The sequence below is a fragment of the Vicugna pacos genome, chromosome 5 (assembly GCF_048564905.1).
Source record: "Vicugna pacos chromosome 5, VicPac4, whole genome shotgun sequence".
NCBI lineage: Eukaryota > Metazoa > Chordata > Mammalia > Artiodactyla > Camelidae > Vicugna > Vicugna pacos.
Genome location: NC_132991.1, coordinates 40,376,798 through 40,404,774, shown reverse-complemented (window position 1 = coordinate 40,404,774; position 27,977 = coordinate 40,376,798). Strand labels below are relative to the sequence as shown.

The 27,977-nt window shown below is 35.4% G+C and overlaps 1 protein-coding gene across 1 annotated transcript in view; it reads left to right on the top strand.

Moving 5' to 3' along the window:
* The window catches only part of SCN7A (sodium voltage-gated channel alpha subunit 7), a 70,485-nt gene extending 58,977 nt beyond the window's left edge, over positions 1–11,508 (top strand). The window contains exons 19-25 of the mRNA XM_031678410.2: positions 305–412; positions 1,880–2,158; positions 2,909–2,962; positions 3,728–3,865; positions 5,312–5,416; positions 5,736–6,006; positions 8,662–11,508. Of these exons, the coding sequence (XP_031534270.2) occupies positions 305–412; positions 1,880–2,158; positions 2,909–2,962; positions 3,728–3,865; positions 5,312–5,416; positions 5,736–6,006; positions 8,662–9,728 (2,022 nt within the window). The 3' untranslated portion in view covers positions 9,729–11,508. The remainder of the gene's footprint in view (positions 1–304; positions 413–1,879; positions 2,159–2,908; positions 2,963–3,727; positions 3,866–5,311; positions 5,417–5,735; positions 6,007–8,661) is intronic.
* Positions 11,509–27,977: the final 16,469 nt, after the last annotated feature.

Genomic DNA, 27,977 nt, shown 5'->3' with positions numbered 1-27,977 from the left:
ATGTTAATCCTTGATGATAAAGAATATCAACTATACAAATTTTTCTTTATCTCAATAACATATATTTCTGTTACCAGAAAAGAATTTTGTTTTATCTTTTTAAAGTGATTTTTACAGAAAATGGTTTTCTTATGCCTTTCTGTAAATCATCATTAAGATATATTGAAATATATATTAAAATATTTTGCAAATTTCTTGGTAGACTTTGACTGTGTATCTTTTCTGTAATAAAAGTTCACTTTACATACTCTTTTGATTAAAGTTAAAATTAAATCCTATTCACTTTTTTTTTCAATATATCCAGGTGTTTTGTCTTAGTTTAATAGGCAAATCTCGGGAAGAACTAAAACCACTTATGTCCATTAAATTCCTTCGAGCACTTAGAGTTCTATCTCAATTTGAAAGAATGAAGGTAAGAGAAAAGTTTCCAATCTAATCTGTAGGTTTATATTTAGGATTAATAAACTTCCATGAATTAACAATCTTTGTTGTCTTCTCATTTGTATGTTTAACAGTATTAATACAGCAAATGTATATACTACTAATTAAAAATAAAGAAGAAAAGTTTATTAGTTTATTATGATTATTTATTATTTAAAAGCTTATTAGTTTATTAAAAGTTTATTATGCTTATTAAGATTTGAGGCCATTTTGCTCATAAGATATGAAGACCAATAAAGATATGGGTACTTTACTACTGAAAATTTTGTTTCAACCATATTTATTGCTTTTATTCTTACATTTATGTATATTTTCTAATAGGGCATTTTTTTTCATCAGAGGCATTAGTGGGTCTCTTAAAATATCTGAAGAGTCAACAAAGGATCTGTGACTTAGTTTTAGAGATAAAGTTAAGTGTAATTAAAAGCAAAATAAAGAGCAATTAAAAGTCAAAATATTAATTCAAGGACAGAAAACTAAGGAATATAATTAAGAAATTACAGGCAAAAGGCTATGTATTCAGTAACAGCTGAGGGAAGGAAAGGTTAGAATGATAGAAAAGTGAATCAGAAAAAAGAAAGAAGTGAGGTTGGGGAAAGGGAGTCAAAAGCGTAAAGGATAAAAGAAAGATGAAGAGATAACAAAGAGATATTGAAAATATTTATTGGGTGTAGCCACTGGTTCACATTTGCTGTAACAGCTTTAGTGGAGTGATAAGAATAAAATTCTGATTGTCATAGTAAAAGAATAAAGGGAATTGAGGAAACGGAGGCAGTGATTATAGACTATTGCCGCCATTCAAGTTAAGGTGGTGGATTCATTTCCCAAAGTTCCCACTCTGCAGTGGCTCACCAGAGACAGAGTGGTTCAGAGAGAAGCTCTGTGGTTTTGTGAGGCACAGCTGCCCATTGTTTCTTGAAACGGTCTCTTGCGTTGGCTTCATTGATCTGCAGTCTCTTGGTCTTCCTCTTCTTTCCTCTGCCACTTCTTTATCGTCGCCTTTGTAAGCTAATCCTCCTTAAAGTTAGAATCCCCAAGACTTGGGTCTGGGCCTGTTTTACTCTCACATGCTTTCTAAATAATCTCATGCATTTACACAGCTGCAGTTGTTTTGCCCATTTTTGGCATAATATAGGAAATGGATAAATGTGTTAAATCAGTGAAATAATTATTTATTCCAGTATTTATACTAATCAGCTCTGTTGTCTTTTAATAATTTTTAGTGCAAAAATTATGAGAATATCTGAAATTTTGATACATAGTTTAATTGAAATTTGTTATTTAAGTTATTCAAATACCAGCATATGGCCTATTAAATATTTAAAGATAGCTTTTTTGTTGTTATTTCATGATATTACATTAATAAGTATTTCCAATTTAATTAAAATACTTCCACATTTCTTACCTAAAGTTTACATGTTTGTTTTTTATATGCCAGGTGGTAGTGAGAGCTTTGATAAAAACAACTTTACCCACATTGAATGTGTTTCTGGTCTGCCTTATGATCTGGCTGGCTTTTAGCATCATAGGAATACACTTATTTGCTGGCACGTTCTATGAATGTATTGACCCAACAAGTGGAGAAAGGTTTCCTATATCTGAAGTCATGAATAGAAGTCAATGCGAAAGCCTTGTGTTTAATGAATCCATGTCATGGGAGAATGCAAAACTGAACTTTGATAATGTTGGAATCAGTTTTCTTTCACTGCTTCAAGTAGTAAGTACATGTTTGAATTTGTTACTTATACGTTCATCCATATTGTAAGTGAACATAACAAAATGTAGGTGATTAATAAAGTTGTTTTTAGATTACTTAAGCAGTTATTTGTTAGTAGATACATGTTATGGGACATACTTACTAGGCATAAGCCTAGTTGGAAAGACAACAGTGAAATATAGCCGTTGCCCTGTTGGGAGAAAGAGTGGACGTAAAGTTATGACTGCCAGAGGAAATGGTAGGTGCTGGTCAAACCTGTTTCCTCCATCACTGATCAGATAATAAGTTCACAATTTTCATCTAACTCAGGTTACTACTATTTTGTTTTTACTTAGTGCTTTGAGGAATAGCTACTCCATTGCCCAACATCTAGCAGATATAAGGAGGTGAATCATTTCTGTCCTACCTCCCTCTCAGTAAAGTACATGTATGGAAGTTACAAGTAACTATGACACTTGGGCAGCATATGTTTACTTACCATTGATCCGTCTATCTATCTCTTTTTATTTATGCTATCTTAAAATATTTCAAGTTATTAACTACAGTTAAGCTAAGTAGATTTAATTAGTTGTTAATATACAACATAAATGTAATAATGAAAATGGTAAAGATCTGTTACACAGTAAATTGAAGTGCGGTCAGCCTTACTAATCACGTATTTTACAGTATTAATAACAGATTGAGTTTTAATTTTTATTTGCCATGAAGCATAAGATTTCCATAAGAATTAAATACATGCCATTTTTATAGGCAACATTTAATGGATGGATCACTATTATGAATTCAGCAGTTGATTCTTCTGGTGTAAGTACAATATAATCTTAGAGCCATTGTTAAGGTTCAGTCAAAGTGATTTTTGCAATTCAGGAACAGGACACAAGCAATAATTGAGTAATTAACATGGTAAAAGCAAATGCTTATGCTAGATGGAAATTAAATACATTTCAGATAGAATATTTCTTGAACAATGAACTCCTTCCAAGATTATATAGGATAGTTGAGGACCAAATGGCCCATTTGAAGGATTATCATAGCAATGACTAAACCAATGCAGTAAACTCTAAAATTCACATAAACAAAGCAATGATATTCCTTTACCAAAGAACAAATAGGAAATATTGCCTCAAGTAGCATTGTTGGATATTCTTGTCATAAATTGTTTTCCAAATCAAATCTTACGTTTTAAAAATTCAGGATCAATATTTTGTTTATTTTCTCACTTTTTAGTTTATTTTTATTTTTAAAGACTTAATTTCTGGAGCAGTTTTAGGTTTACAACAAAATTGAGAGAAAGATACAGAGATTTTTCCATATACTCCTGCCCTCACACATGCATACTTTCACCATTATTAACATCACTCACCATAATACTGCATTTTTTTTTTTAACCAAGAATGAACCTGCAGTATCACATCGTGATTACTCAAAGTCCAGTTTACCATTCTATGGGTTTGGACAAATGTATAATGACATATACCCTTCATTGTAATATCATGCAGAGTATTTTCACTGCCTTAAAAATCTTCTAGGCTCTGTCTTATTTTGCTTATTTTTTAATTGAACTTTTAGGTAGATATGCAGCCTAATTTTGAAGACACGATCTACATGTATTGTTACTTTATTGACTTTATTATCATTGGATTATTTCTTCCTCTGAGTATGTTGATTGGTGCTATTGTTGCTAATTTCAACAAGCATAAAGTAAAGATAAGTATAAATATTCTTTGTTCATCAAGTGCCTGAGAGGGAAAAAACGTCCAGATTCACATAACTGGTTTTTGGATTCTGCATGATGTCATTTTTATTTGGTACTTTAAAAAAAATGATTGATGTTTCTGCATATTGATGAATATTGCTAAAATGTTCATCTTTACATTGTTTTCTGTATTCAAATAAATGCAAACAAATGTAAAAGTTAAAAATTACAAATGTTTTTATATATTTGCTTGTAAATAATGACATGCTGATAAATAACGTGCATTTGCACAAATATGTGAACAAGTTCAAGAAGAAAAAAAACACACTTTTTTACTTTCTGGTTTACTGGACACTTTCAGAGTCATAACCAGCAGAGACATCTTTGTCAGTTGGAATAGCTTTTTCTGCTAGAAGTAGAGAAAGTCATTAATCCTGATTAGATGACCTAAATAGGAGTTCTTGAATTAATAAAAACATCTCAAAAGTCATATAAATCCACTTATTTTAGCCACAGGGACCTACTTTCTGTTAGGTATAGTAAAGTCTTTTAATAAATCAAAGAAGAGTATAATTTTTAAATTCCCCTGTTAGCCATGTCGTCAAAGTTTAGCCATGTTCAGAATTTGTGAAACAAATCACTCTGCCTCTGCACAAATCAGATGGGATTAGAGAGATCAGTGATCAACTATACATTTGATTGGCTGCTTCAGTTTCCTAAGGACTTCAACCCAATGGGATAACATCCTAGGATTTGCTTCTGGAGGCTTCAAATTGGTGATCCCTATCAATTTTAAGTGACCAAGTCCTGACTTGGGCATTAACAGTTTCTAATTCCTAGATTAACACATTTAATTTTCACTCTTACTCACTTTGTGTATTCTGTATAAGATACCAAAATTAGGACTAGATACACAAACATGAATAATCCCTAGAAGGTGCTATGAAGAAGTAGGCACAAGGTGCTTTTGAAATAATAGTGAAAAAGTATCTTCTGATAGTATTTGGAAACTTAAGCAACATAGGAACATATAAAAACACATATATGACCAATTCTCATTTTTCCTGTTTATAAAAAGGGCAAACCAACTTTACCTTTAGCTTTTGAGTTCAACTTTCCTTGGTAACCTTTCCAGATATCCCCTTCTGTTTCTCCTTTGTCTCTGTCTAGCAAGAGACAAGCTTCAGTAACTAAAAAATTAAAATAGGGTTGACTACCCACAGGAAAGTGCATCAAAAGACAACTGAAAGTCAGTCATTTCCAGGGTATCTTCTATAAGTGTTTTGTGTGGATTTTTGTGCAGAAAGTCAGACGTGTTAAGCATGATTTAGTCCATTGCAGTTAAGCCTTTTTAAAGGATTAAACCAGTAATTGCCAAGCTTTCTAAAATGCATATTCACATAAGGTAAAATCTGGATTAAATACGATTTTAATATCTTTTTCTTTTATTTCTTTACCAAGGAGGTTCAAATATCTTTATAACAGTAAAACAGAAGAAACAATACCGTGTGCTGAAGAAGCTGATGTATGAGGACTCTCAAAAACCAATACCTCGCCCAGGAGTAAGGAAATGTCTAGACACTTTTTAAGTTTCTGAAAAAGTATCCTTTATATATTCTCTCTTACAAATTAAGATGTGTTTTAAAAATTCTTAACAACAAATGCTTTTGACAAAATTTAAAAATATGTTCCTTGACAAAGCTTTTGATGATCTTTTCATTTGTTTGCTTTGAACTATATGGTATAATTATAGTTTGGTAAAAACTTAGTCCTAACTTATTCTCCTGTTTATGCTGGGAGGGAAGTTGTAAATCTAAAGACAATGTGTAGGTATAAATACCGTGTTAATAAGAATATTACACATATTTTCTCTACACACAGAACAAATTCCAAGGATTCATCTTTGACTTGGTAACACATCAAGTTTTTAATGTCATCGTTATGGTTCTTATCTGTTTCCAAGCAATAACCATTATGATACAAAGTGATGAACAGAGTCCAAAAATGGACATTGCTCTCTACTGGAGTCACTCAGTTTTTGTTATGCTGTACACCGGGGAATGTGTGCTGAAGCTCATCGCTTTCCATTGTAACTATTTCACCAGTGCATGGAACATTTTTGATTTTATGGTGGTGGTTTTCTCTATCACAGGTAAGATTTTGTTTAGTCAGATTTTTATTTGTAACAATGTTAATTCAGGCAAGTTCTTATAGTAAACATCTCCTAAGTTATAGTCTCTCATATAAGCAAAACAGGTCAGGACCCTATTTCCAACAGGAGTGCCTTATATTTTTGCATTCATACATGTACACATGCCTAACAGGTATCAGACATTAAAAATACTTCTTAAGTTGACACATAGACTTCACCTGACAGACCACCAGGTAAATGCTTGACTACCCCTTCAGTATATCACATACATTATTTTTCTAAGATGACCCTAGAAGGATCTTTATGTGTTAGCATGTTGTAACCATTCAAACTCATTATTGTTCCCTCTCCTCTAATCTCTAAAACTGTTTACTATTTTCACCAGAGTTTTAGGCTTTAATGAATTTGTCACAAGTTTCCTCTCACTCTAGAGATCCCAGTGTTTTCTTTAACAAATATATTTGATTACCCTCTTTGTGAATAGATATTATGCTATATGCAAAGAATTCTGTAGCAAATAAGGTAGGCATAATTTCTGTATACACATAGTTTATAATCTATTGAGGATTACAAATAAACAGTACATTTTAGTGTTGGGCTGTTACGGCTATGCTAAGGGAAGAAATTCAGGGTGCTACAGCGAGCAGCACAATAGAGTGAGGTGCATCTAATCAGTAAGGGGGGCCAGAGAAAACTTCATGGAGGAAGAAGAATGTAAATAAAGACCTCCTGGATAAGGAGGTAGCCAAGAAAGAATCAAGGATAAAAGTGTCTTAGGCAGAGAAAAGCTTGGGTTTTTTTGTCTGCTTCCCATAAAACACATACTAGACTGTTAGCTCCACAAGAATAGGGCCAATATTTAAATGTTTATTGTCAAGCACTATTCTAGGCAGTCAGTAATGAAAGGTGCAGATAAAGTGTAGATAAAAGTGTCTGCCCAGCTGTGTTTCCACTCATGTAGCTGGAAGTAGAGGCAATGCAACTAACTATTGATAGACAAGGACAAGAAGCTTGCTAGAAAAGTACATAAAGACGGGAAGGGGCTGATAGGAAGAAAACAGACAAAAATAGGATGAAAGAACCCTAAGAGACTGAAATGAGCATTACTGAATCAGATGTCTGGAAAGAGGAAATTGCAATCAGAGAAAACTGAATTTGAGATCTCAGGTGATCAGGTATCCTGGATCCAGCATGCAGCCATAGATGAGTATGATTAAAGTTAAACGATGGAGATTATTAAAGTTAAGAAGGCCAAAGACTGAAAGATTAGCCTTTTAATGAGTTGTTGATGGTAGGTGATAGAATGGAAATGGCAGCAGTGAGCCAAGTACTAACGTCTCCAATGAATATGAAAGAGAAGGAGTGAGTAGGTCCTAGAGCCGAGGAGTGGCAGGGGCGGTGTAGGTGAATGGTGTGGTCCACAGACCGGCAAAATTTCTTTTTTTTTTTTTTTTTGTAAAATTGATGTGAAGGAAAAGTATCTGAAAATCACACTGGAAAGAAAGATGCTTGCTTGTTCAACCTTTCTACTCTGAGAAATGTGGAATGGGGAAGAATGATCTGTCTGTGCTTGAGAGTGTTGCAGGGGAAATAGTGTCCTCAAGATAAGGTCAGATTTTAGACAAGAAAGGAAGTGAAGAAAATCTAGTGATGAGGAAGTGAAAAGTTGTTTACAGTTAAATGGGATACCTCCTGCATAATGGAAAGAGTTCGGAAGATGGAGGAGAAATGAAAATTTGAGTCAGAGTAGGTTTGCTATAGCACTGCGGAGAGGAGGGTACAGTAAGATAGAATGTCAGACAGAATGATGTCAATGACAGTGACCAAATGACAGAAATGTGAGGCATGGTCCTTCCGGATTCAGAAACTTCATGTAGAAATTTCATGGGATTTTCCTTCTCCACCTTCTCAACTGAAAATGAACCACAGTCTCTCCAGTGCTTCCAGAGAGCATCCCTTATGTTTTCATGGTAATTATAATTTCACCTTCTTTTATAGCTATATATCTCATTTCCATAGTCCCTCATCCTTCCACACTGCCAGAAAGAAAAGTTCTAGGCAAATACTCATTAATTCAATTCACATTTAAAGCTCCTAAGTGCCCAAATACTATTTATGAAATAAATAAATTCTGATCTGTGAATGACTGAATGTCAGAGGTTTTTAAAATTGTATTTATCAATTAGATCTTTCTGACCTGTATTATAAGTAGTTTAAATGTCTACCTCTACTCTCTAGATTATAAGGTCTTTGAGGACAGAAGTTATTCATTCGTCTTTGCATATTTTCATGACACCTTTATTAGGTATCCAATAAATGTTGGATTAAACTATATTTCTTGATCTAACTACAATCAGAAAAAAAATGTGACTACTGTCCTGTATTATGGATTCATGCCATCTGTGACTTCAGAAGTGCTTGATCTATATTACTACAACAATGGTAGAAATAATTCTCTTCCAAATTTTGCTAAACACTCTGAGCATTGCCACAACTAGTATTTGTTTAACCCAAACTTTCAATATATGCTAAATATTATATGGGAAGGATTAATTAAAATTGTCTTAACATTCAGTGTATTCGGAGAAAACACTGAAATGTAAAACAATTTATATTCCTCTAAATGTATTGCCTGCTTTCTTTTCCTACACCAAGGACTATTTCTGCCTCTGATGGTGGGATACTACCTTGTACCTCCTTCCCTTGTGCAGCTGATACTTCTCTCACGGATCATCCACATCCTGCGTCCTGAGAAGGGACCAAAGGTGTTCCATGATCTGCTGCTTCCTTTGATGCTGTGCCTCCCTGCAGTGTTAAACATCAGTCTTTTCATCATCCTGATCATGTTTGTCTATGCCATCTTTGGAATGTACAATTTTGCCTATGTTAAAAAGGAAGCTGGAATTAATGATGTGTCCAATTTTGAAACCTTTGGCAGCAGCATGCTCTGTCTTTTCCAAGTTACAATATTTGCTGGTTGGGATGGGATGCTCAATGCCATTTTCAACAGTCAAGGGTCTGACTGTGATCCTGATAAAATTAACCCTGGGACTCAGGTTAGAGGAGACTGTGGCAACCCCTTTGTCGGGGTTATTTATTTCGTCAGTTACATCCTCATATCATGGCTGATCATTGTAAACCTGTACATTGTTGTTGTCATGGAGTTTTTAAATATGGCTTCCAAAAAAAGAGCCAAGACATTGAGTGAAGATGATTTTAGGAAATTCTTTCAGGTTTGGAAGAGATTTGATCCTGATAGAACACAGTACATAGACTCTAGCAAGCTTTCAGATTTTGCAGCCGCTCTTGATCCGCCTCTTTTTATGGCAAAACCGAACAAGGGCCAGCTCGTTGCCATGGATCTTCCCATGGCTGTTGGGGACAGGATTCATTGCCTTGACATCTTGCTTGCTTTAACAAAGCGGGTTGTGGGTAAAGATGTGAAGATGGAGAAAGTTCTTTCAGAAATAGAATCAGGATTTATGTTAGCCAACCCTTTTAAGATCACATATGAGCCAATTACAACCACTCTGAAACGAAAACAAGAGGCAGTCTCAGCAACCATCATTCAGCGAGCTTATAAAAGTTACCGCTTGAGGCAGAGCGACAAAAACACATCAGACAGTCACATGATAGATGGTGACAGGGAAGTTCAAGCTGCCAAAGAAGATTCCCATTTTGACAAAGTTGAAGGAAAGTCAACTATTCAAAGCCAGCTCTAATCCCACTTACTACCTTTTCACCTTCTTTATATATCCTCAAAATGTTGAAAGTATAAATCAGAAATAAAAGCAAAGATCAGAGGAAGTAAAGATATCACTTAATAATCAGTTGTTTACAACCCATGGAGGATAAGTTTGTGCTCACAAGATCCCTTGTCCAATTCACTTTTACCATTATTTATTCAGTCTAACCAAGAGAACCCCTTAATATCACTGCAGAGTAGATTGGGTTAAACTTGTCATTTGAGAATCCAATGCTTGTTTTCTCTATATGGCTTTTATGGTGTGTGCTTCTTCTGGAGGATGGGGAGAGTCGTGGTAGAGATGAGTAACAATAAGAGCTTCCTTATATATTTTATATCTACTTTAACTTGATGTGATTCAAGTTACCACTAATAGAGGACTTAGTTACAAATAAACAAGTACTCTCTTAATGTGGGATGCTGTTTTAAAAAAATAGTACAATGCTACAGACCATTAAATCATTACTTGCCTGGACAAATGCCAATTAAGGGAAGAGGAAAGGCGGTTCTTAGAAAGTGCCTTTGAGATCGATCACAGAGACTCTTGGGCTGATTCAAACCACTTTTGAAAAAGATTGATTAGAGCATCGGTTTTGTTTTTGACGGTTTTTGTTTTATTTTATGTTTCGTAATGGAAATTAATGTTGTTTTGTTGTTGTTCTTGGATTCCTGGTTTCTCAATTCTTTGCCAAGTTCCAGCTAAGTTCCAGCTCACTAATAGAATGGATTCCTAGAACAATCAGCAACAATAAAGGGAACCACAGTTATGGCCTTCATTTGCTAATTTTTCTCATTTCTCTTTGGGGAACAGTGGCCCCTTTGAAGTACTTTTTCACTATACTTTATGTTTTTTTTTTTAAAATAACTTTGAGAAAGAAAATGATCACTAAAACTGTGCAGACCCTGAACTAGGAGATCAAAGTGTGAGTATGTTTGCGGTGGTGTTTTATAGTATTAGTGTATGCAAGTTAGTTTTCACTTTCTCATTTACCTTTTCAAGGTTTTGTTGTTTCTATCTTATCACATAAATAATTACTCTGTAAAATGTTTTATGTTTGAAAACTTTAAAATCCTAAACATTAATTTTCACTATTAAAATTATTTTTAAAAGATACATACAAAGAGTTGTTTTTGACATAATCATAAAAATGCAATCACTTGCATCCCTGCCCTTTGAGAGCTGATATTTCTTTCATTTGTATGAAGATTGATTTTAGTGTGCCTACAAAGTCCTAAAGGATTCAAAAAGAAAATGTATATACTGTTGACTTAAATGACAAGCTTTAAATATGTTGTATGACGTTTAGTATTACTAATAATTGTATTTTATTATGAAATGCATGATTTTGATTGAGCCTTAACTATTATAATCTATTTCTGCTGCTCAGAAATGTATTAACCTGACCAAGATGCCTTCGGGGGATCCCCTAAGCAAATGTAATTTCAGGGTTCTGTTTCTTTCTATAAGTGTTCCTTTCCTCTTTCCTCCTGTTCTCCATCATGAGATATAGTGTTAATTAGGTGACATGGTGACAGCTGGTGCTTTATCTAAGCATCTCAGTTTTCTATTTCTTGGAAATGCTTTAATGTGGAAACTGCGTCAGGTATTTAAACTGAATCTTAACTTGCTTCTGTCAATTCTATAAAGACTATGAACTGATTTTAGTTTGAAAATTTTATCTTTTCATTGTAAATCGTGTTTGCCACTAACCTTCCAAAAATATGAAAATAATTATTTTTAGCAAAATCTTACAATATAGTCTACTTTTTAGATACTAAAGAAAATAATAAATACAACCTGTTAACCACACTAAGCTTTGGTTCTTTTTCTTTGGTAAATTATATTGGCAACTTTGTATAAGAACTTTTTTAAATGAGCCTTACATTAAAGCTTATTCATTCAGGCTCAAAATTCAAAACTGTAAATACTTGTGCTGCCTTTGGATTAACTTAATTTTGTAAAATACATGTTAGTAAGCTTACCAGAGACCCTTAGACATTGAAAAAATGTAAAAAGTACTCCTCTTAACAAAATCCTAAATTTGCAGGATATATCTCCACATTATTAGAATTTGCCTTATGGAAGGTAGTGCTGAAATTAAATTGATTGCTATGCTACTATTTATCAATACCTGCTTCTTTAAAATTTGTCTTTATACATCTTTAATAAATATAATTCACTTTAACATGGTTTTAGAGGTATTGGAAATAGCTTACCATTTATTGAGCAGACTGTTACGCCCAGCCTTGTGCTAAGTGTTTATCATGCATGAACTGAGCATTCACAACTCATGAAGCAATGATAATTCTCATTTTGTAGATTAAAAAAATCAGGCTTAACAAGGTTATAAATGCTTTCATATGACACAGAACTTGTAATTAGCAAGGCCAGGAATCCAAACCAGGTCTAGTTACAGAGCCTTAATATTTACCCACTCTGTATGGTCACTGTCAAGTAATGAATGACCTGACCTAGGTAAAGACAGAGGAAGTTTAACATGAATTAAATTTGTACAGAGATAAGGAATCGCCTTCATTCTCTCTGCTCTCTCTTGCCCCCAAACTCCCACCCCACACCCCACCCCAAGTGAAAAGAATTTTAGAAGTACCAACAACCTCTGGAAAAAGGAAAGGTACAAAGGATAAAACTATAGATATTTTTCGTTCAACATTTATTGAATGCTCAATACTAGAGGTAAACCCGGAGCCTGGATAGATGTACATTCATACACGCACATAGATCCATATAAAGATAAATCTGAGACTAAAGAACTTGCTGACTACTGGGGAAAACATAGCTATACAGCTGGCTATAATATATGGTAATTTTTGTACTATTCAGATAAACTGCTGTATGTATACAGGAAAGAATGATGGGTTCTGCATTACAAAGTGCAGGTGATGTTAGTAAAGTGAGCCCCTGAAGGAAAAGAAAGATGTTATCAATTAGAGAAGAAAGTAACTGTATTCAACACAGAGACACTTTTAAGGAGAGGAGTTCATATGGAGATGAGAACTAAGTTTCCAGTTTCTAGTTCTTCAAGGTAGATAGTAAAGAGAGGAAGGAATCAAAAGGATAAAACTTTCACAGCAGGGATTGGATAGAAAATTGGAGCAGAATTACTCTGGGTACACTGAACCTCTTCGAGACATGCTTAATTTTGCCCTTTTGTTCTTGAACCCTCCCCTCCCTTAACTGGTTCTTTCAATAAATTCCAAATCTGCATCTCTAGCTCTAACACTCAGTAAAGTGCCCCCAGTGTATAACGGAGTCTTCACTCCACTGGTGGAGATTTCATCTTTGTTAGGTAACCTAAAAACTCAGAGTCAGACACTTAACTCACCTCCTCATCTGTAAGTGAACCTCTTCAACATTACAAATTAGCTCAAAGGGTTTTCTCTCAATTCCAGCTATGTACTCTACTAACCATCCAGGTGGCATGACACCCCTACTCCTGGATTAGTCTAGACTTCGTGAGTGTAACATTTTCAAATGACCCATTCGTTTGAGTTCAGAGTCCCCATTCATACAAAATTTCATCAACGTTCTTCCCTTCTTTTCTTCCTTCCATAAAGATCTATTGAGCACCACCTAGGTACTAGGCACAGCAATTTAGAGATAAACAACATTGTCCTTATCCTTAAAAAGGTATTAGTCAAGGTCTCCAAAGAAACAAAACTAATCAGATATGTAGAGACATACACGAAATTTATTATTATGGGAATGGGCTCACACAATTATAGAATCTGAGATGTGCCATGCACAAGCTGGGGAACCAGGAAAGCCAGCAGTACAGTTCAGTCCAAATCCAAAGGCCTGAGAAACAGGAAGCCATGGTGTAGCTCCCAATCCAAGGCCAAAGGCCTAAGAAGTGGCAGAGGGACTTTGGTGTAAGTCCCTGAATCCGAATCTAAAAGCCTTGGTACCAGGAGCTCCAATGTCCAAGGGCAGGAGAAAATAGAAGCCTCAGCTCAAGGACAGACAGAGGGAATTCATCCTTCCTCCACCTTTTTGTTCTGTTTGCGCCCTCAACGAATTAGATAATGCCTGCCTACATTGGTGAGGGAAATCTTTCTGTTTCTCATCCTTTTACTTTCAATAGACATGTATCTTTGAATTTGAAGTGGGTTTCTTGTAAGCACTATATGGCTGGGTCACATTTTTAATCCACTTTTTATTGGTATATTTAGGCAATTTACATTTAAGGTGATTATTGATATATTAACACTTCAGGTTGCCATTTATTATTTGTTTTCTATTTGTTCCCTTCAGTCTCATTTCTCTGGTTCTCTTTTCGTACCTTCCTGCACAATACTGAAAGTATTTTAGGATTTCAGCTTGATTTATTCACAATGCTTTTAAGTGTATATTGTTGGTAGTGCTTGTTCTGAGTATTACTATATCTACTTATCTGTGTGTCTATCTATCTACAAATTACACAGTCTACTAGTATCAGCATTTTACCCCTTTGAGTGACATGTGGAACCTCACTCTCATTGAAGTTTCTTTGTCTTCCCCATTTTAAAATATTATTGTCATGGGAATCAGAGAGTGCTACAATTTACGTTCCAGTCATCAAATAGGATTTTAAAACTCATGAGGAAAAGAATAGTCCCTTGTATGTGCCCATATTCCTGCTCTTTGAATTATTCCTTCTCCCTTCCTGATGCTCCCTCATTCTTTCATCAGTAATTTTCATTTGAAGATTTGCGCTTACCCAATCTAAGAGATTTTATTTTTGTTTAATATTTTTATTACATGTTAAAATGATAACATTTTTGATATATTAAATTAAACAGAATATATTACTAAATGTTTAAAAATAATATATCTTCTAATATAAATACTTCTAGCTTTTCTTCCTCTGAGAAGATTTCTATTTCTCTTTTATTCCTGAAGGATAACTTCACGGGATATGGAATTTGTGGTCGACAATTCTTTTCCTTTAGCATTTGGAAAATATTTTGCCATTTCCTCTGGCTTCCACAACCTCATATAAGAAATCCATTGTCTTTTGAATTAGTATTCTGCTGTGGGTAATATGTGATCTCCCTACAGCTTCTTTCAATAATTTTTAATATTTGGTTTTCAAAATTTGTAATTGTGGTATCTTTGGCATGGATTTCCTTGTATTTATCCTGCTTAACATTCACTCAGCTTCTTGGAATGATAGATTTGTGTCTTTAACGAAATTCAGGACTTCTTCAGCTAATGCTTCCTCAAACAGCTTTCAGCCCTTCTTTTTTCTCCTTTCCTACTGAGATGGTAATGACATGAATGATGGATCTTTTGTTCTTGTCTCATAGATCCCTGAGGCTCTGTTCTTTTTTTTTTTTTTTTAACAATCTATTTTGCTCTCTGTTGTTCAGGTTGGATGAGTTGCATTGTTCTGTACTTAAGTTTACTGATTTTCTCCATCATCACCATTCTACTACTGAGCCTATCTAATGAATTTTTTTTTATTTCTGTTATTGTATTTTCAGTTCTATAATCCATTAGTTTTCTCTTATATCTATTTCTTTGCAGTGATTTTCTACTTTTTAATTTGTTTTAAGAGAATTTATAACTAATTGTTGAAGCATTTGTTATAATGGATGCTTTAAAATATTTGTTAGATAATTCCAACATCTGAATCACCTCAGAATTAGTGTCAGTTTTCTTTTGTCCTCCAAGTTGTTATTTTTCTTAGTTCTTAGTATGTTGGGTGTTTTTTTTTTAATCATTCTCTGGATATTTTGTTTATTATGTTAAGAGATACTGGATTCTACTTTAATCTTTTATTTTAGCAGGTAATCATACTGTTTAGGTTTAGCACAGTCTTGGGCTATTTATGTGGGCTATGATTCTCATGGTAGTTTAATTTTCAGAAACTTTGAGGTGTTATTTTGGTCTTTTTTTAACTTGTGTGGCTTGGGAGCCCACTGGTCCCTGCTATTGCTGCCTGAGGGGCTGAAAGAGATTTCCACAGGTCAGTCAACCTGGCTCTTCTCACAGGAGATGGGGGAGGAAGGAGAGAGGGAGGGTCCTTCTACTAATAGCTCATGAGGACTAGGAGACTTTCTAGATGGCTACTTATAGCTGCATCCTCCTTGCTGGCTCCTCCCATCCACTCAGGTGTCTGGGCAGGGAAAGAGAGTCTCAGGCCGACTTCTGGATCAAAGAGGCTGTCTGGATCAGGCCACCTGCTGCAGCTGGGCCTCTGTTGCCAGTTCCACCCACCTGCTTCTCCAGAGAAGAGAAGTCTCAGGCCCAGCAAGGAAGGAGAATTGTTCCTCAGATACCTTTCTTTTGGTACGGCTCTCAGTAGATCCTCTTTGTCAGTAGCATAGGCTTGTCTGATGTTGCCAGAGAGACCCTCTTCAGATCTAGGGAAAGAATTAGCCTTCTGTTTTTAGAACAAAGGCGAGTGGCCGCCTGCTGTGGGATGTTGGGATGCAAGATGCCCTTCACTGTGTTCTTTATCCAGTCCTTCAATCTCAGACTAGCTAGCCTTCTTACTACTCTCAGAGTCCTTCTTTGGTTGTCTTTTATGCCATTTCCAGTTATATTTAACTGAAAAGAGCAGGGAAAATATAATCTATGACATCTCAGTCCCATGATATATTTTTAAAAGGTCTATTTAAACTATTAAAGAGAAGGTTGATTATATAGAATATCTCATTTTCCAATGTGACATAAATGAGGCAGCAGTTTATTTGGACAATTATATGGGTAAATTCTAAAAATTACTAAAAATACTATAAAATTAGTATTAAATGCTAAATATTAAAAGAAACATAAAATTATGTCACTAATCAAGATGTTTAGAACTATCATTATTAATAAAGCATTAATACTTAACACAGTAAGAAATAGTAATAAAAACTGAATTAGACCATCAAAAATTATAATCATTTTTTTGTCCAAATAAGTTCTGATCCTGTGCACTAGTTTTCAAAGTGTGTTCCACAGACTAGCAGTATCAAGATCATTTGGGAACTTCTCAGAAACGAAAACTCAATAACCTAAGTATAAATCAGAAATGCATAAGCCCTTCAAGTGATTCTACTGTACATGAAGCTTAAGAAACAATTAGATAATTGTACAATTAGATCAATGTACACTGCCAATATGGTAGCCACTAACCATATATGGCTGTTTAAATTTAAATTAATTTGCAAAAGAATCCAAATTAAACTAAAAATTTATTTTCTAAATCCCACTAATCACATTTCAAGTACTCAGTAAATATCTGTGTCTATAATCTACCACATAGCACAAATTTACTATAGTCCCATCGTCTCAGAGAGTTCTATTAGGTAGCAATGATCTAGGAATAAATGAAATTTGTCAGAAATAATGCATTTGTAACCATAAATTTTCAACTGTACTGGATATCTTCCCTCTTCTGTGCCCAAACCATTCTCCATCCTTCTCCTTGCTCTGTGCTCTTAGAGGGTCACTAACAATGGTTGCTTCCCTAGGTTCTCTTGTCCTCTGGCTTCTGGTTGGGTTTGGCCAATAAGAAGCACCAGAACAAGTGTTTTTCTCCCTCCCAGATTACTAGGTTTAATTTCCACTCTTTATCTATGGTAACAACTTCTCTAGAGGACCCTTTCTCATAGCTATATCTAATCCTGGGGCACTTCCAGTAACCACGCCCTCTGCACCCCAATGCCACTTCCTGCCCCACCTTCAGGCCTAGAAGCACAATCCCTTGATTTCTCTTTAAACTTTGCCCATGTCTTTTGTAAGACCCTTTGCTAAACTCTCCACAAATTATCCTCTTAATGTGACTTTTTTTTCCATAATAAGAGCTTATCCCTGATCCATACACCAGCTAAAATTCTGGCCTTTCATAGTTTTGAAATGGAAAGAACTCAAATTCTATCTCCTGTAATAACTGCCCTCAAAGTAAGCTTAAATCTTATTTCTCTTATTTATTTATTTTTTTAAAAACTTTTTAAATCAAGAGAAAAAAAGAAAGAGAAAAAGAAAGAAAGGAAGGAAGGAAGGAAGGAAGGAAGGAAGGAAGCAAGCAAGCAAGTGTTATTGAAGAGTACACTCTATGATACTTGCATTTTGCTGTGTGTGTTAACAAGCTTGGAACCACAGCTGAATCAATTGCTCAGAACAACAGAGAAAAATATACAGCTCTGAGAACATGGGAGTTAGGGAAGGAAACTTGGATATGAGCAAGAAAAGCTTGGGGAAGCAGTGACAGGAGTGACGTGTGTGGTGAGACTGATAGAGTGAATTGTTCAGGTCTTCCCACCTCCCTCAGGGCCCTGCCGTGAAACAAGCACTCCTCTTTTCAAACGGAGAGCCTCTTTCTGTAGTCTGAAGAGCAGAATGTCACCTTTCTCCTCTGCTTTCTCAAGATATTTTGTTTTTATCTGAAACCTAAACTTACAAGTTTTCCTAAGGATCTAGGCTTTTCGAAAACAAGGGCCAGAGGACTTAGAGGCTATTTCCCTTTTCTGCCTTGACCCGTGATTTGCTTGAGTTTGGAAGGAGAAATCAGTACTCTGTCTGAATGTGGGGAAAGTGAGGGAAGGAGGAGGCAAGAGATAAAACACAGAGTGAAAAAAAAAGTCTGAACAAGTAACAAATAATATCTGAAAATATGCAAAATAGAGTCTCATTTTCTTTTTGTGTTAAAATTTTCCTAACATAGGCTATCTCATATATACTAACAAGCCAGTCTGTTCTGGTTACCAAGTTGTATATTTAGGTATAAAAACTGAGTAAAATACACTCTCTGACCTCAAGAAGTTGTCATCTAAGTGGCGCAACAGACTATAAATAAAACGATATAAAAATAACTAAAGGTGGTATATGCCACAATTCAAATTATTAATAGAAGGAAATATACCACAGCTGCTGAATTAATATCCCCATAAGACTTGATCTGGCCTTTGACCACACACTAGCTTCAACTCCCAATTACTAGAAGTTTCTCTGCTCAGAAAATCATGTCTTTGCTGCCGTAGCTCAGCCTGAGCACTTGCAAATCCATCATCAAGGGTACTGAGTTTTAATGGTCTCAAAGGTTCCAGTCCATCTAGCAGAAACAGAGATAGTAGCCTCCTTTCCAAATGGGCACCACACTCTGTCATTCTGAGCAAAGCAGCAGACAGTCCAAGGCACAGCAATGAAAACTGATCAGTAAACTACTTTTAATAAGTGTACATTTTAGATGCACATGAGATTTATTTTCTCATCATTAAGAAGATTCTGAGTATGTTACAAATGACTTTTTGTTCCCCCCAATTTATTCTGCCATTCTTATACAGCAATAGCATTCTTGATTCTTAGCTAGATATGTAGCCTGCTGGAATAAACACCATATCTCATAACCATTTTTCCCCCGTTAAGACTGGCCAAATAACTAAATTCTATCCTTTTCAGCTTCTTTCCACTGACTGGAACATGGATGAAGAAGTGGGCCATCTGTTAAGAAACAAAGAAGGCCAACAATCAATGAATGATAAGCCACAAGATAGAAGAACCTGGTTCAGATAATCATAAAGTAGCAGGAAACATTTGGTCTCCTTTAACTAAGCTATCAAGAGAAATAAGAACCTTTGAGACATGACCCAAACCTCTTTCCCAAATTTCCAGGCAAATGTCCAAATCTTAAAAAAAAAATTCACACCATTATAGCAGAATCATATTCTCTAGAGTTTAAACCTGGAAATACGTTATCCAGCAGTGCAGTAGAAAGCATAGCAGTCTAGTATAATATCCCATTGTAACTGGCTCTTTGTTAGCCATATGGATATCATGGACAGGAGTTTCCAATCCTACACTGGCTTTTACTTTTTGCTCAGTCCGGATCTCTCTAAGAATCCCAACCAAATGAATTGGAAGGAAACTATTATAAACCCATAAAATAGTGCAGTGTGAAATAGGAGTGCCTATTTGATCATTGGATGCATTGTGCCGGTTCAGTATATGAAAGAGCTATCTTTTGCTGAATAAATATTTTTCTAATTGTTCTATCAATCATGCTTGATAGTTCTGGCGGCGGAGAGTATTCGTTCTCTCAACTGAGTGAATCTTCTTTAGATCAAGGCAAAGTACTGGCATATCTAGGACAAGAAAGTCTGCAATTGTAGCATCAGTTTGATTAACAGGGATGTGTTGATTTCCCTTCTTTTACGTCACAGATAGTGACTAAGAATCATCTCTAAGATGTCTGCTTTTCTCTTGAGTCTTAAAATATTAAACATACTTCCCTGTCCTTACATTGCTTTCAACAGAAGAAAACACTGCATCCTTCCAGTGAACACAAAGATTCTACTGCAATGCAACCCAAGCAAAACGAGCCGAGGTTTGCCAGGCATCTCTAGTGCTGCAGCATTTGATATACACAGGAAAGGTCTCATGAATAATGCACGGTTATAAACAGGTGGCCATATCAAGATCTCTTCACTTAATGCTATTCCCAAACACACTCCAAGGAAAGTAATTGGATACCTTCATTAGCAATTGATCTGTACAGGAAGAAACTGTGATTAAAAGCTTTGCAAGACATCAATTGCACGTGCATTAGCTCGCGTTGACTTGCATTGCTTCCTACTGAAAACCCACCTAAATTGTAGCAGTAACCAGAACCGTAGTGCTAAACAGAAATATAAAATATTTGAAAGCCACTTGTATGAAAATCTAGAACAATTCATCCACTGCAGAGCATGTAAGGAGCAAAAGCAGCTTGAGGTCACCTGAAAATGGGATGGGTGCCTGTGAGGCAGTGTTGAGTGCTGATGTGCTACAGTGGAACAGACTGTAGGCTACGAATCCATTGTAGTCCATTTTCTTAACACCAATGACAAGAAATGCCAGGAGGCTCCAGACACCTTCCTGGAACAGCCATCATTAATCTCCAGTATGATCTTTTTATTATTTTAGATGAAAAAAATAGTGAGCACTTTTTTTTTCCCAGTCACGGACTATGTGTTAAACCTACATTATAATAGCCTTGTGCAATCACCTCCATTTGCCGGAATTATCGACAGAACTGGCTAAAGTTGATTGCTGCTGTTGTTGGGGGGAGGGTGGATAGCCCCCACAGCCAAGTCATATACTGCAAATAGAAGCCTCTTCACTCTTTTACACAAATCTTTAACAAGAAGATGGAAATGTGGTATACTATCCTAACCAGACCATAAACTGTTATTATGGTAAGCATTTACATATATTTGTAAGGAATCAATGTAATAATTTCTGTTTATTTTGTTTTATTTTATATTGTTCACCTTCTTGGCTCTTATGTTACCAGTAAGTCCGACATAATACTAGCTGTAGCTGATTAGCTTTTTCTCTCTGAAATTATAGAGTAATTCATCTAGGAGATGCTATATTACTGATTGTGTGTAGAAAGCTTTGTTTTTATCATTACTCTGTTATGGTTATGTTCTCCATATCTTAGTTACTTCAACTTATCTGTATGAAAATTAAATACGCTAATATGGAAGAGAAAAAATTAAATTCTAAGCTGTCACTAATGTTCGGTGCAATTATTGGGGAAGAGGGATTTAGTTAAGGTTATTTAAAATTGAAGTCAGAATCTTCTGCTTACATTTACAAAAGATTAACTGATATAGGAATTTCCATCTCACTGTAAATAATTAGAAAACAAAATGCACAAAACACACATTTTTAGTTGTTGAACAATAGTCAGCACAAGATTATGAAATCCGACAGAATGTGTCCTGAGACAACTAAGTCAGGATCTCTGCCCTGTATTAAAGGCTACTCCAGATCTGACTTAAATATGTGTCAATACAAGCCTCAAAAAGACTAAACATATCTGAAAGGAATTTAAGTGCATATCATACTTAAGGAATACAAAGCACAGCACTCAGTAATGTAAAACTCACAATGTCCAGTATCTAATCAAAATTTTCAGATAATGGAAGGAGCAAAAAAAAATGGCTCTTTAGCAGAAATAAAAAGAAATAGATTTAGTTGTGATATTAATTATGAAATAATCAGCCCAGGATATCAAAATAGCTATTCCCCCTTCTCCTCCCTCATCCCTTTGGTTGTTGATTTTTGTTTCCAGTCAAAAGAGGTGGTATAGTATCATTCATTATTTGCATAGAAAGCTATTTATTTAAGATAAGCCCTAGTATCCTTATCTGTTACATAAGAATAATAAAAATGAATAAATCCTGGATTGCAGTGAGGATTTAATGCGATTGTGTGCCAATGCCTCAAAAACTTGGCTATTATTCTATTTATGTACCTATTTTTTATGGAGTATTAACTATTTATTTTATGTACAAAGCCTAGTGTTGATGTGTTAATGTTTTTATATAAATATGGCCCTATGAAATCCTCATAGACGCATATAAGGCAGGTGTTAGTATTCCCAAAATGAAATAGGGAATAGAGTATTTAAATGACTTTCTCATAATAACACAATTAACAAGCTTCTCCTGCCTCTAAAGCCCAGGCTTTTAAACACAAGAGTATGCTTCATCCTTTCATCTTTTTTAAAAAATTAAAGATGTTCTTTAATACTGACAGTAAACATTTTTGTTTAGCTTTGTTTAGATATAGGAATTTTGAACTCAAACCTAGGAGAGAAACAAGATAAGATTACATTATTCTACAGCTCATAACTAGTTATAGTACAAAGTTAAATCACTGGAAACAGGATAGAAAGCAAAGTGATTGTTAGAAGAATGTAAAAGGAAGTAAGTCAATCGAAATGGAGTCATTATGTTTTTAATAACTGAGAACTGGAATGTCTTTGCCAACCTAGCTTAATGATACAGATAATTTCCCAAATATTTATAATATGGGAGACTTCCAAAACCTGTAGGGTAGATCGTTGAAAGCTGCAATTAGCCAGCGGCCACCATTTCAGCCTTCTGTCACCATCCTCCTCCCTCTCCAGTTCCCATGAGGTTGATGCTAACATCCCACATTGTGGGCCGGTGGCCTAAGAGATCAGGAAAAGCAATGGTATCAGCTGGGTCTCGGTTTACATTTCTCTGATGGTCTGGTTCAGTTATACACTTTGGGGGTGTCCATAAGTCAGAAGTACGTATGGATGGCCAAATCATTAGTAGCCTCTCTTTCAACAATGCTATTGAAACACAGAATATAATACGATATCTGATAAGAACTTGGAGTGAAAGATGTCTGTACGTACTAAATCTTTTGTGTATCATTTGAGTTGGGGTAAACTCCATGTTTTTATCACACTAAAAATCTATGGTAAAGAGTAATGTAAATAATAATAGAATCTCCAAACAAGAGGTTGTTAATGTTTGTCCATGGTACAAATCTATGAGGAGTTTTCACCTGCCCTCAACTTCCGACTTCTCTATAATGGGGGTCAGTTCCTCCACTCTGCGCACTTGCTGTAAGCAGCCATCTAGCTGGCTTGGAGAGACCAGCTGTCTCAGTAGCTCTTACAGCTCTAACAATCAGCCAATTCACTCTCTGGCCTCCAACAGTTTTATTCTCAGGCTTTCAAGGAAAAGTCAGAAATATTGCCAGAGGAATCAGACATAAGGAATTGTATGGAAGTTCTATGGGAAGTCATCTCAGACTTAGCCGAGCAGAAGCAAAGGATGAAGGGTCGGGCAGAAGTTAAATGGCCATGCAGTTGCAACAGCAGCCTCAGTCAACTCACAGGAAGTCCTAACCTACATCCAGGCAAGGGGACTGGGCCTTTATGCCCTCCCATTAACCAGTCACTGGATGTGGGCTGCCTCTGGGGGAGGGCCACCCCTTGAGACAGGATGCTCCCCTCAGTCAAGGATAAGACCCAGACAGGATCACAGCTATAAGCCATCAGGAGCCTATGAATCCCTCTAATTTCAGGAATGAGTTTGTTTTTCCTGCAGGGGATGGGAAACACGCCACAGCATCCACTACTTTTTAGTAAATGTGATACACTGGGGCTGGGGTACACCAGATATTCGCTTCTCTGTGTTTTACTACCAAATGTAGATTCCTAAAGCGGCAAGCAGAAGTCAAGTAAATAATTACATGCAACGTGACATTGCCAAATAAAATTGAGTTTTCAATTTAAGAAAGTATATAAGCACACATAAGATTTTTTTTTCTGTCAAGGACATTACTTTATTCAAAGATTATGTTCTGTGTACTCCTTTGATGTTAAAATATAGGTTTTTAAATATCACATTTGGATTTTTCTTTTAATGACAGCACTATGTTGAGTCCACACATCCAGATTTCTTCCTAAACACTTCCACTGGGACGTCCTCCAGCAGCTCAAACTCAGTATGTATGAATCTTTACTCATCATCTTCCCTCATTAAGTCTATTTTGCTTATAATATTAACTTTTCTGGGGGGCAGAAGAGGATTGTTAATGAGATCATCATTGTCATTTGTTGTTACCCGTGTCAAAAACTTTTGCTCTATCCTAAATATCTCTATCTATTCTCCTATCTGAATTCAGTAAGTATGTACTTTTTAAAAAACTCTCCTTTAAGGGAAAAAAACTATCAGTTTTTACCATATTGCTCCATTTTTACTTCATCAGTTTCTTTAGATCTTTATTTTTCCTCCTCTGTTCAAACCATCCTTCCCAGGGTTGCCAGAGTAAAATGTATTTTTCTTTTTTTAACAGAAATGATGCTTCTAAAAGTCAAATATGATGGTGAGAATTCATATTTTAAAAACATGTCAAATATCACCCTTCTGGATTAAGTCCAGACGATTTATCAAGGTAAATTCAAGATCTTTTATGACCACATGCCTCCTCCTCCCCTGGCTTATAGTCTCTCATTTTCCCAGGTGCTTCCTAAATTTCATTCAAATAGAAACCGAGGTCACCTGCAGTTGTGCAGGACATTCCCTCTGCCTGGAAGGTTTTTATCCTCAACCCCATCTACCTAAATAATTCATGAATATCCTCCCAGGTCCAGCTCAAGCATCACTTTGTTGGGAAGCCTTTGCTGGCACCCAAACAAACAATTACAATAAAATGTGATAAATGTTTTGATAAGGGAATTTCAGGCTATAGTGGAAGTAGGAGGGAAGGGAATTTAACCTTACTTAGTACCTCAAGCAGGATTTAGAGAATGTGATATCTGAGATCTGCAGAATGATAGGAATGGGTTAAGCACAGATACTGGGTCTGAGTGCTCCATCAGAAAGTGTGAAAGTAAAATCCTTCCTGCTAGAGGTAATGCATAAGTTAGAGGGTTTGACCATCATCTTCAGGGCCACTCATTAAATAGGGAGTATAGAGAATTGGTTAGAATTGGTAATGCAGAAGCCTGACAAAAGCGATACGGACACTGTGTCAGTAACCCAGATAGAAGTTCGTGCCACTCAAGATAAAATTGGAGAATAGTAATGGAAATAAACAAATAAATTTGAGAGAATTTGGTATGCATTTCCCCCCCAGAAAAAGAAATAATGGAAGGAAGGCAGGAAAAGGAAAGGAAGGAAGGGAGAGGGGAATGAAGGAAGGAAAAAGAAAGAAGGAAACAAAGAAAAAGAAAAAGATCTATCTCAGGAAAAAATGTTTGCTCTATACTTCTTTCCTTTCTCTTCTGCTTAGATAAAACAAACAGCTTCTATTTTCCACCAAATCTCCAGCGTTTGCTATTGACCTCTTCTTGTGTCAACATATGTTAGAATTTCTTTGATTATTTCTTTATGAACAAAAGGCACTCAAAGCCAACCCAGAAGCAAAGACACGAAATTCTGGAATAGCACTCTAGTTATTTATGTTTCTGCATTTCATCAAAAAAAGGCAAAGATCATTGTCAGATGTCTCCCACCATCTGCTTGTATGTACCATTCTTTTTCTTTCTCCTTCCCTTCAAAAGCATATACTAGTGAAGGTAGGAAAAGTAAAGGAGAAATAAGGGGTAGCATTCAGGTTTGAGACCTGTTAGAAGTCTGCTGAGGATTATCCAAAGCCTTGCCACACCTGGGGGTAATCCAATATAAGATGGGTTCAGGCTTTAGAAGACAACCAAAGCCCTGGAACTAATAGACTTCCCTGAGGACCTGAAGGCACATCTCTTCTGAAGAGTGTGTGTCCCTCATGGACTCTATCACCTACCTTGTTCTCTTAATGCTACTCAGACAGAACTAATAAGCCTTTTCCTTTTCTCCTCCTTGGTTTCCTGTCTAGCCAGTGATTTTACCTGGTAACCCTAACCACCACTTGTGAATTTTCTCTATCCAATTTTATTGTGATGAAAGAAGTAAAAATAGCTTGTTCATAAATGCAGACAAATTTTATTTGAGGCATTATATTTTTAAATTAAATTGTGCTTCATAAAGTGTTTAATTACATTTAAATTTTTAGAAAAAATTTTTAAATATGCTAGTTTCTACACTTATGTCTCTTGTCCCTCTGTTTTGTTTTAAATTTGTATATATATCTCTGAGATGCTTTACTTGTTTGCTTTGCTTGTGACTCACTATACTATATACCTGCAACATATAATATTGTACATCAACTAGACTTCAGTTTAAAAATGTGATATTGTTAAATAAATACATAAATAAATAAACTTTAAAAAAAACCTGGGGGAAAACAAACAAATAAAAATACCATTTTGGAGAGTCATGTTGATAAGGGGGGAGGCTATGCATGTATGGGGGCAGCGGGTATATGGGAAAGCTTGGTACTTCCCTCTTAGTTTTGCTGTAAACCTAAAACTGCCCCCCACCAAAATAAAGTATAAAAAAATAGAAGAAAAAGAAAATATAAAAGATTTTGAGGTGATTTCCTAAAACATTTGACTTATTTTGAACACCAGGGGGCAGTAGATGTAGCATTTATCAAAAATGAATGTATGAGGAGGAAACAGTTTGAACGTTGTATATGCAAATTAATAGTATCTACAGAATGTCCACCTGCAGTGTTATGGAATGTGTCCTGGGGTACTTCTGAAGGAAACAGTCATCATAATCCAGTGCTGTAAAGATAACTTCGTATCTGAGTCTATGGTTTTTATTCAATTAAGTCTCATTTGATTATTTCCCTTAACTTATATCAACAGATCTTAATTAGCCATTTTGGCAACACCTTCCTAAAGTGGCCATCATCAAAAAATATGAATACATGTTGCTCACAAACGACAATCCCCCAGTAGGTAACATGTTTCAAGAATATTTAAATCTGACTTACAAAAACTGTACCTATTCATATAAAAACAAATCTAAAAGTTAGTGAAGAAAGGACCTTAAAAATAATGTACTACAAAGCTTCCTACTTGTGGAGAGAAAAGTGAAACACACAGAGATTAGAAGCCTTGCCCAATTAACGACACAGTAGTAATTGGAAGGTCAGGCACTGGCTTCTGTACTCTTTCCACTATAATACAATGCAATTTAACTTCTCTAACGCTTGATTTCAGTTAACAGGTTTATCTGTAAATAAATGAACTACTGAGGGGTTTACTTACTTCATGTTCATATTGTTCTTCTACATTTACCAGTTTTATTTTCACTTCATAATTATAATGTAGCCTGGACAATTTCTCTAAATGTGTATATTGCCTTTGTAAGACATAGCATAGCCACTTTCCTACGGAGCTAACATCTCTGGGTGCTTCAGCTCACAGACTCCAGAGCTTGATTACTTAGGCTGACACGTTGGCCTGTCCACATATTAGCTAAGTGACCTTGGGCAAGTTGTTTAACCTCTTATATTTTAGTTTTCTTACCTGCAAAAACAGGGATGATAATATTACTGACCTCCAAGAGTTGTTGTATGGGTTAAATGGGTTAAACAAGTTTTTAAAACAATGTCTGCTATATATTAAAATATCAACAAGTTTTACTGGTGAGGACCAAAATAATTTTGTGTTAAATCTAACTACTTTTCTGAATTTTTTTATAAAAATATACTGACCAATAAAAAAAAACAGTATTATTTACCATTCGGTCTATCTTCACTACATTTCATATAATGGTGCATTCTCAGAATATTTTTGGAATAGGTAGCTATTTTAGATATTGCTTAAACAGGCTTCAGATTTAAAATTTATCATATCCTATTCATCGTTATACAAACACATTCTGTTTTAAAGAAAATTTAGTTTTTTTCTTTCTTTTTGACCTTTCCTCACTACTACAAAAATTGAGTCTATTTACTGAATTGCTTAAAACACAATGTCAATTTTTTTTTAAATGTCAAAAAACTCCACAACAATGGTACTCTGATCATTTGAAATCTGGGATTTCTGAAATAAACCTTAACTAATTAGTATTTACATGATAAAAAGTT